Source organism: Octopus sinensis, linkage group LG11, assembly GCF_006345805.1.
Source record: "Octopus sinensis linkage group LG11, ASM634580v1, whole genome shotgun sequence".
NCBI lineage: Eukaryota > Metazoa > Mollusca > Cephalopoda > Octopoda > Octopodidae > Octopus > Octopus sinensis.
Genome location: NC_043007.1, coordinates 75,987,330 through 75,997,329, shown reverse-complemented (window position 1 = coordinate 75,997,329; position 10,000 = coordinate 75,987,330). Strand labels below are relative to the sequence as shown.

Sequence of the window (10,000 nt, the reverse complement as noted above, 5' to 3'; positions counted from 1 at the left end):
ACTCTTTATTTGTGTATTAAGACTACCATTGATTTCATATTAAGAAGAAATATCTTAATCATCATCATCATCGTTTTTTAACGTCCGCTTTCCATGCTAGCATGGGTTGATAATTTCAAAACCCATATACTGTATATAAGGAATTTGGCGTATTAGCAGAGAAAGTTTAAACAAACAACTGAAAATGATGCTTTATAGATACACTTTTCAAAGTTTTTTTCTCACACATCCTCTTGCAGTGTTTGACTTTTCCTTCATTGTGAAAAGTACAATGAAGGAGGGAAGTGGGGTTAAGATATTTTTCTCTAATGCAAATTACAAATGTTTCAGAATATAGAATGATAAAATGACAGAAAATTATGAAAAAGAAAAGTATATAATTTTAGTAGTTGTTGCTTTTCCAAAGGCATGGTGAGTGTGTGTGGGAGGGAGTTGAGCATTTAAAAGACAGAGATTTAAAAACTTTTTGTTTTAAAAATGATTCCCTCCATTGTTTTACAATGCATGAAAGAAATGGAAAATCCTGACATAGACATGGAAATTCTAACATATATGACAGGTGCTCCGAAAGTCTGCTTTTTCAGTTTCCTGTAAGGAGTGGTGGGCACAATGAATAATATTTCTGCATTTTTAACTCTGAGAAAATTAAATTTTTTACAAGTGTTCACTTCCAAACAAAAACTACATCAGCTCTAAATACATTAAAAACACTATTACATATTCAGAACACTATTTCAGAAAATCATCTCTGTTCTCTATGAGCATACAGAAGATAATTTAGATGTGGCAAAATGAGTAAAACAAGATTAAGTAAATGCCCCTTCAATTCTCCAGAATTGCATTTGAAAAAAAAAAATTTTTTTAACTCATACACATCAATATTGATTCTTAGATACCACAAAGATCAAAAATTCAAAAAAAAAATTGTAATATCTAGGTCAAATGTAAAGAATCACAGGAAAATGGCATGATATGAAATTATCAAAACTCAAAAAGATAAAAAAATTTACTGTAAAATATTCTCTATAGTTTCTTTACAATTTGCAGGAGTGACTCTCAGCAGAATTCTGGTTTAGGTACCCCTTATAACCTTATGTAATCTTTTTATAATTTTTGGAATTTTCAGAAAATTTGTGCAAATTTGCATTCTTCGAAAGGGAATTCATATGATTATGAAAAAATTTTTTTTAACTTTTCGAAATTTAAAAAGAATTATTTTATTTTTAATATTTTGAATTTTTAAAAATCACAGTTTAAAATACAGGCAGTCCAAATATTTTGCTTAAATGCTATTAAATGTATTTATAGGAAGAAAGATATTGAAATACATGGATTCATCTGAGTGACAAACTAACAAGGAAAGTTACAAGGGTAATATGGGGTGCTTGAAGCAGAATTACACCTGGTTCTGTTCCTGGTACACTTATGCACCATGACGTTAAAGAGAAGAAATTATTGAAATTAGTCATTCCTCATTTTAGCCCCAATTTAGGGTAATTCTTCAGTATGTAGTGATTAAAAAAGTAAATAAAATTAAAGGGGAAATAACAACCAGGAACTATTGGAAGCCTAAATGATGGTATGTACACTCAAGAAGTGATTGTACATCAGAACTTTGTCGATCCAACAAATAGTGGACTTTTTTACTTCATTATCTGTTTTACTTCATTATCTGTTTCTAATTCAGTGAGTTCCTCATTAAACTGCTAAGTTTATAATGCAATAACTATTCTACACCCTTCAGTTTTACTTCTAATTAAAGAGTATTAGCCAATTCCATGTGTGTGAGTGTGTTTGTGTGTGGTGTAAGTAATTAAATGTCTATTGAAAGAAATAGTAAAAAAGTTGCTTCTAAGCAAAAATATTTTACTCTTAAAGGGATTTAATCAGTTAAAAATTATATATTTTACAGGTTGTACAAACTACTAGTAATGTTGACATGCAATCCGGCCAGGCGTTCACTACTCCTCCAGCATATATACCTCAAGCATAAAATTTACATATTTTGTTAAACTGAGAATTTTTTAAGAACAATATATATTTTAAAACTTACCAGTGTTTGTATTCAAATTTAAAAATGTCTATTCTGCAAAACTAACCAAGATATTCTAAATCAATCTACCTATTATATTGTCTTACAATAAAAGCTTTGTGGCATACTTAATACAACTACAATCCCTTTGTATTCAAATGTTTGAGTTAATAGACCTTGGCAACTTTATTTCATTTTCACATATACAAAAGTAACCCTATTGATATAGCTTTCTGTATAACTACTGTTTAATACCAAATGTCTTTTGACCCTTTGAGCCCGTAGCACTGGTTTACCAGTGGATGGCTTATTTTTCTCTGTATTGTAGCAGTGCTCTACCAGTGGAGTGCATCAAGAAGCCAGGCATATTATCAAATAAGATTCAAGAGGTCAGGACTCAAAGGGTTAAACTGTGTTCTATGATTTTTTGTGTTGTTTGCCTTTAACATTGTCCTTATTTTGCTACCTTCACTGAACCAACCATTTATTATTTTTGTTGCATGGCTCTTTTTTAAATCATCCAATAAAACGTTTACCACCTTTTATTTCTATGATGTCTCATTCTTCATAACTTATTATTGTATTAGCAATGCACCCCAGTGTTGCCCAGGTGTTATGACCTACAGCCACATAGTATTATTTGTTCCTTTCTTATGGGCAGAATCGACACATGAGGAGTATGAAGCAAACAAATTTTCTTTATAAACATGTTTGTCAGTCATTTTCTGATGAACAATACTGCAGTTTCTGTCTACCAAATTCAGTCACAAGTCTATGGTTGGCCTGGGGCTATAGTAGGAAACACTTGCCCATGGTACCATGCAGAGGGACTGAATATTGAGAAACAAACTTCTCGACCACACATTCAATCTTGCACCTAGTATGTATGTGCATGTGTTTTCATTAGTTGTTAAATTGTGTATTGTGTCCCACTATGTCTTGAAGTTAGCAATTCATCAAGCTAACAATAAAAGTATGCAATGGGTCTGCTATATCAGAGGCAAGATGAACACAAACCCAACAAAACAAAAGTAAAGGAGAACGAAGAGTCAAAGAAAGGAAAGAAGAAACAATCGAAAATACCGGTAAGAAATGGAGGACCCCCCAACAGAAGCTATAGGAGTTGAAGGGCAAAAGCAGGAGCACTCACAAATTCTACCTGCAAGGACACTGCTGGTACAATGATGATTGTGCAAACTGTTGCTTTGCACACCAGAAGGTCTGCCAAAACCACATGGGCCCCAGACAACACTCCCTTCCCTGAGGAGGACAAAAGGAAAGGCAATAAAAATGTAAAAATAGTGCACTGTCTACCTCCGGAAGATGATGTGCAGATGTAGTGCATGACCAAGCAAATGGCCAGCTTCACCCAGACGTGAAAAGGGCAGCAGCTGAACAGCAATCTTTTTTGTGCATGATACAAAAGATTGTCCAGCAACTGACCTGGCTTCAAACTCAAACCAGGAACTATGCCTGCCACCACACAAGGCCATCACCAACAACAGATACAGAATGGTCCACCACTAACACCAACGCACATATCACAAAAGATATTTCTTTTGAATATAGAAGGGTTGTTGCATGGCAACTGTAAATCAAAAATCTCGTTCCTGGGAGACCTTGTGGCATGCAATTAAGCTTTATGCATGGTACTTGTAGAAATGCATCTTAGACTTGATATAGAGGATGCAGAAATACATCTATTAGAATATGTTGTCATATTCTAATTCAGTGTGTGACACTCAAATTGAACACATATGACAACTTAATTTTGTTATATGTACTACATATCACCCACCAGATGCTCTGAGTCATACGAGCAAATTTGAAGACTACCTAACAAAGATAGAAGAAGTTCTCATCAAACTGGAACAACACATTAATGTATTCCTTTTAGGTGACATTAACTTCCCAAACATGGGATGGCCTGGAGGCCAGATTCTCCCAAGAATGACACGCTAACAGCAAGCACAGGCAGAGTCCCTGCTCCACCTGACCAATGCCTCTTTCATGGAACAAATTGTGCTGCAACCAACCAGACCAAATAATATACTGAATCTCTGCTTCACAAACAATAGGAACATTACCCATAATGTTAAATTGATACTGACACTGATCTCGGATCACAATATAATAGAGCTGTCTATGTATGGTCCAAAAGCTCCTGCAGACATACAGCCTATACGAAGCACCCAAAATCTCTCCAAACTAAACTTTCACAAAGCAAATTGGAAGCTGATTGAGAAAGAGATCCTCAAACAGGATTGGCCTAAATGTCTCTCCATGCCAGACATTGACATGAAACACAAACATTTCATGTCTATATTACAAGCCATATGTAACAAAACAGTCCCATTGTGCAAGGCCAACATACACCAAAACAGGATCCACAGAGAAAGGAAGATTCTTATGAGACGTTGGACAAAGATTAAGAACTGCCTGAGCAAGCATCCCAAAAGTAGTGAGAAACATCTGAATCAATCTCATGAAAAGGAGGGAGCAAATAAAGAAGCTTGGGTTATAGTAAATATCAAGTCAAACCCTAAAGCTTTCTTTAAGTTTGACAAAGAAACAGCCTCAATATGCCACAAGATAGGACCCCTCTTCCAAAAAGATGGCTCCCTCACAGGAAACCCCATAAGTGAAATACTGAACGAACAGTTCCAAAGTGTGTTCACTATACTGCTGGGACACAGACAAGTAAACAAACCAGCAGAACTCTTTGCCACATTACTTAAAACCAAAGAGGTTAAGAAAATTTAGTACATAAACATTGAAGAAGAAGATATAATATTGGCCATAGATGAAGTTGATACAAACTCAGTGGCTGGCTCAGATGAATATCCAGTGGTCCTACTCAAATCATGCAGGCAAGCCCTTACAAAACCACTGCAGATTCTCTTCCAGAGCTTCCTCGCAAGTGGTAAACTCCCAGAAAAACTGAAGAAAGGGATAATATACCTTATCCATAAAGGGAAGAAGCAGAGCAGATGCCGAAAACTATAGGCCTATCTCTCTGACCTCACACATCAGTAAAGTCATAGAATGAATAGTCTGCAAGAAACTAATCACGTTTCTAGTAGAAAATGACTTGCTGACTGACACCCCACATGGATTTCGTCCAGGTAGAAGCTGTCTGAATTTTCTCCTGCAACACTACACTGGGTGTTAAAACAGCTGCTGAATGACTTGAGCGTGAATATGATATATCTCAACTTTGCAAAAGCCTGTGATAAAGTTGACCATGGTATGATATGTCACAAACTGCATGATCTTGGCATATGTGGAAAACTTGGAGAATAGCTGCACCAATTTCTAAGGGATAGATGTCAGACAGTAGTGGCCAATGGAGCCAGATCCAAAGAAATACAAATTGCAAGTAGTGTTCCACAGGGCACTGTCTTGGGGGTCACTGCTATTCATAGTGGCCCTCTCAGACATGCCCTCGGCTGCTCAGATAGCCATCCTTGCTAGCTATGCAGATGACACAAAAGTCTTTCAGACAATGCAAAATCCTGGAAACATTGCACATCTGCAATGGAAGTTGGACGCAGTATACATGTGGGCTGAGGACAACAACATGCTGTTTAATGCAAGAAAATTCCAAGTCCTACGCTACCAGCACACAAAATTAAATGACATGCAGACAGGATACACTAGACCAAGAGAAACTGAAATCCTTGAATTAAAATTAGTGTGTGACCTGGGCATTTACATGAACAATGATGCATCTTTCCAAGTGCATAATACAAATTTAGTAATAAAATGCAGACAGCTAGCTGGATGGATCCTCCGAAATTTCAAAACAAGAGAAAAAGAGACATTGGTGATCTTTTGGAGGACATACATTCTCATCCACTTGGACTACTGCTCCCAACAATGGTCACCACACACTATAAAACCCATGGTGGAACTCGAAGCAATCCAACGAAACAACACTAAGAAAATCATCTTGATGCAATGTATCAGCTACTAGGAAAGATTGAAAGAATTAAAAGTCTTCTTCCTGGAATGAAGGCGAGAGAGATATGCAGTGATATACATCTGGAATATCCTAGAAGGCCTTGTACCAAACTTTGGCATTGAAAGTTACTCTAACTGCAGAATGGGGCACCACTGCATAGTGCCAAAGATCCCAGAATCACCATCAAAATACAGAACCAGATACTGCATCAGCTTGGTCTTCAAGGGCCCACACCTCTTTGATATATTTCCAAAATGCCAGAGAGACCCGCGGAGTGTAGATGTAAGTGTCTTTAAAGCAAAACTGGATATCTTCCTGTCACAAGTTCCTGAGGAACCTACCTCATGGCAGGAAACACAAATGAGGGCTGCAGCATCAAATCCCCTCATTGACCAGATGCCACAGATCAGAGCACATTCCAAATAGTGGTGCAGCTCAGTCAACAGTGGTGCCCCAGCATGACTGCAGCCATGCAGCTGAAACACTTTAAAATAGTTAAAACAAAATAGTTACATATAATAATAAGAAAATGTTAAAAACAGTTTACAAGGAAAAATCTTAGAAAATATTAAAAAGTTCATTAAAAATATTAGGATTTTATTAAAAATAAGATTTGTAAGACCTTTTTTGTGTTAAGTACTGCTTGTCACAAAATATTACAATACATATATACATTCTTTGATAATAATAAGAAAATGTTAAGAACAGTTTACAGGAAAAATCTTGAGAAAATATTAAAAAGTTCATAAAAAATATTAGGATTTCATTAAAAATGATGTTTGTTTGGAAGTATCTTTATATATACACAGAAATTTATGAGTTCAAAAAGGTCATATTTTGGTGGTATATATATATATACACAAAAGGAGATACATTTAGGAGTTTACAAAGAATTTGAGATGGACTGACGGATCAAGTGAAGAAACATCTTTTAAAATTGCATTTTCAACCCTTCTTTCATCTATATATATATCTTTATATATCAATACATACATACATATATATATATATATATATCATATATATATATATATATCAATACATAAATACTTATATATCAATATATATGTATATATAAACTTATATGTGTTTTGACCAAAGATTGGTCCAGCTATGTCTAACTTAATAGAACCACCTGATAGGATTATCTAAATCCTTTTTAAGTCAAGTTTTGTGATATCATGCTCCATTCAAGTAGTGAGTTCTTGTTGAGTGAGTTGTATCGGTAGCTTATCTGGTATTCCTTGAAGAAATTTGTCCAGACTCCGTTTAAAGGTGATAGGATCCTTTTCCTCTTTGGTCAGTTTTGGGACAATGTTAAACAGGGCAGGGCCTGTTGAGTAAAAGAAATTGTGTCGCAGGGTACTTATATGTTCTGATCCTGAATTGGTCAAGGGACATATGGTCCGTGGTCCCAGCTTTGGATGAACCTTAAAGCTAATGTTCAGGTTGTATATATATATATATATATATTATATATATATATATATATATATATATATATATCTGCATATATATATAATATATATAATATGCACATATATATATATATATACATATATATATATATGCACAAATATATATATATATATATGCATATATATATATGCAAATATATATATATATAGATATCAATATATATACATATATATATATATATATGTACACACATAAATTTTTTTATATCTGGTTTCAGTTCATGAGCTGTGGCCATGCTGGGGCACTGCCATTTGGTGTTGCTACATAATGTTACTTCATGAATGTTTTTCAGGAATTGATATTTGGTGCATGAGGAGTTTGATGCAGCTGCCCTCATCTGCACCTCCTTCCGCGAAGTTGGTTCATCTAGGACACTTGACAGGAAGAGGTCCAGCTTTACTTTGAAGACATCTACATACAACCCATGTGGGTCTCTCAAGTCCTTCGGGAGGATATTGAAGAGCTGTGGACCTCTGAAACCCAAGCTATTACAGCATCTTGTCCTACATTTTGATGGCAAATCTGGAGTCCTTGGCACTATGCAGTGGCACCCAGTTCTAATATTTGTGTAATTCTCGATGTCAAAGTTTGGGACAAGTCCTTCCAGTATCTTCCAGATGTATATTATGACATATCTTTCTCGCCTACGCTCTAAGGAATAGTGTCTTAATCTCTGAGCTTATATGCTGCACAGAGGCTATCTCCTTCGTGTAGCTTCATTGGATCGCCTTAAGTTCTGAGATTAATTTGACACTGGTTGGTGACCATAGCTGAGAGCAATGGTCAAAGTGGCTTAGGACAAGTGTCCTCCAGAGGACCATCATGGTTTCCTGGTCTCTTGTTCTAAAAGCTCTAAGAATCCATCCGGTCAGCTGCCTACATTTCATTGTCAATTTAGCAACATGCACATGGAAGGATGCATTATTATTCATGTAAATGCCCAGGTCTTGTACTGACTGCTTCTGGAATTGCAATCCTTCCAGGTCCAGTGTATTTAGTGGGTATTGCATTTAGTTTTGCATGCTGATAGCACAAGTCTTGAAACTTTTCAGCATTAAACTGTATGCTATTCTTTTCAGCCCACTTGTATATTTCATCCAGCTCACATTACAGGTACATAGTGTTTTCAGGGTTCTGTATTACTTGAGAGACTTTTGTATCATCAGCATAACTTGTGATTGTGGCTCTCTGTGTGGCTGAGGGCATGTCTGAGAGGACCATTATGAACAGTCGTGGTCCCAAAACAGTGCCTTGCAGAACACCACTTACTATTTGTGTGTCGTTGGAGATGGCCCCATTGGCTACTACCACCTGACTTCTATCCTCCAGAAAGTCATGAAGCTATTCTCCCAATTTTCCAACTATGCTGAGATCATGCAGTTTGTGATATATCATTCCATGATTGACTTTATCAAAGGCCTTTACAAAGTCGATATATATCACTTCCACATTTGAGTCATCGAGTAGCTGTTTCAGCAACCAGTCATAGTGTTGTAAGAGCTGAGTCAAGCAGCTTCTTCCTAGCCAGAAACCATATTGGGTGTCAGGCAGCAAGTCATTTTCTTCAAGGAAGGCAATTAATTTTCTTTTGACTATTCATCCCATGACCTTGCTGATGTGCAAGATCAGAGAGATAGGTCTGTAGTTCTTGGCCTCTGCTCTGCTACCTCCTTTATGAATAGAGTATATTTTACCCTCCTTCAATTTTCTTGGAAGTTTGCCAGTTGCAAAGAAGCTCTGGAAGAGGGACTGCAGTAGTCTTGCTATGACTCATTTACATACTTTTTGAAGGATTGCTGGGAATCCATCGGGGCCAGCAGCTGAGTATGAGTTCATTTCATCTATAGCCCTTATTACATCGTTTTCCTTTATATTGATGTAATTGATCATCACTGCCTCTGTTTTTATATTTGCAGTGGTAAAGAAGTCAGTTAGATTGCTGACTTGAAAGTGTTCTAGGGGTGGAGTGAAAATACTTTTGAATTGCTCATTAAGTATTTCACTTATCCTCATTGGGTTTCCTGTGAGTGTACCATCTTTTTCGAGGAGTGGCCCTATTCTGCAGTGCACCAAATCTGTTTCTTTGGCAAACTGTAGAAAGCTTTGGGATTAGATTTTATATTGTCTATGGCCCAGGCTTCTTTGTCTGCTCTTTCTTTTTCATGGGAGAGTTGCAGATTTTTTCAATCTCCAGCAGTTTTATTTTCAGGTGGTACTTTTCACTGCTTTCAATTTGTTTGTTTAGGCGATTTGAAACTTTTGTATGCCATCTCATAAGAATTTTCCTCTCCCTGCGGATTTTGTTTTTGTGTACAGTGGCCTTTCTCTCTGGAGCACATTTGTAGCATATGGCTAGCATTACAGACATGAATTGTTGAAGTTTCATGTCGATGTCCGGTGAGGAGAGACATTTAGGCCAGTTTTGTTTGAGGATCTCTTTCTCAATTTGTTTCCAGTTTGTCTTATGGAAGTTCAAGCTGGAAAGATTCTGAGAGTTTCTTGTAGGCTGCATGTCTATGATTTCC

At 36.3% G+C, this 10,000-nt stretch overlaps 1 protein-coding gene across 4 annotated transcripts in view; it reads left to right on the top strand.

The window, feature by feature from the left end:
- The window catches only part of LOC115216970, a 47,679-nt gene extending 45,562 nt beyond the window's left edge, over positions 1 to 2,117 (top strand). For all 4 annotated transcript variants that reach the window (XM_036507731.1, XM_036507732.1, XM_036507733.1 and 1 more), the window contains one exon: positions 1,913 to 2,117. In XM_036507731.1, coding sequence (XP_036363624.1) covers positions 1,913 to 1,993 — 81 coding nt within the window. In that variant the 3' untranslated portion in view covers positions 1,994 to 2,117. The remainder of the gene's footprint in view (positions 1 to 1,912) is intronic.
- Positions 2,118 to 10,000: the final 7,883 nt, after the last annotated feature.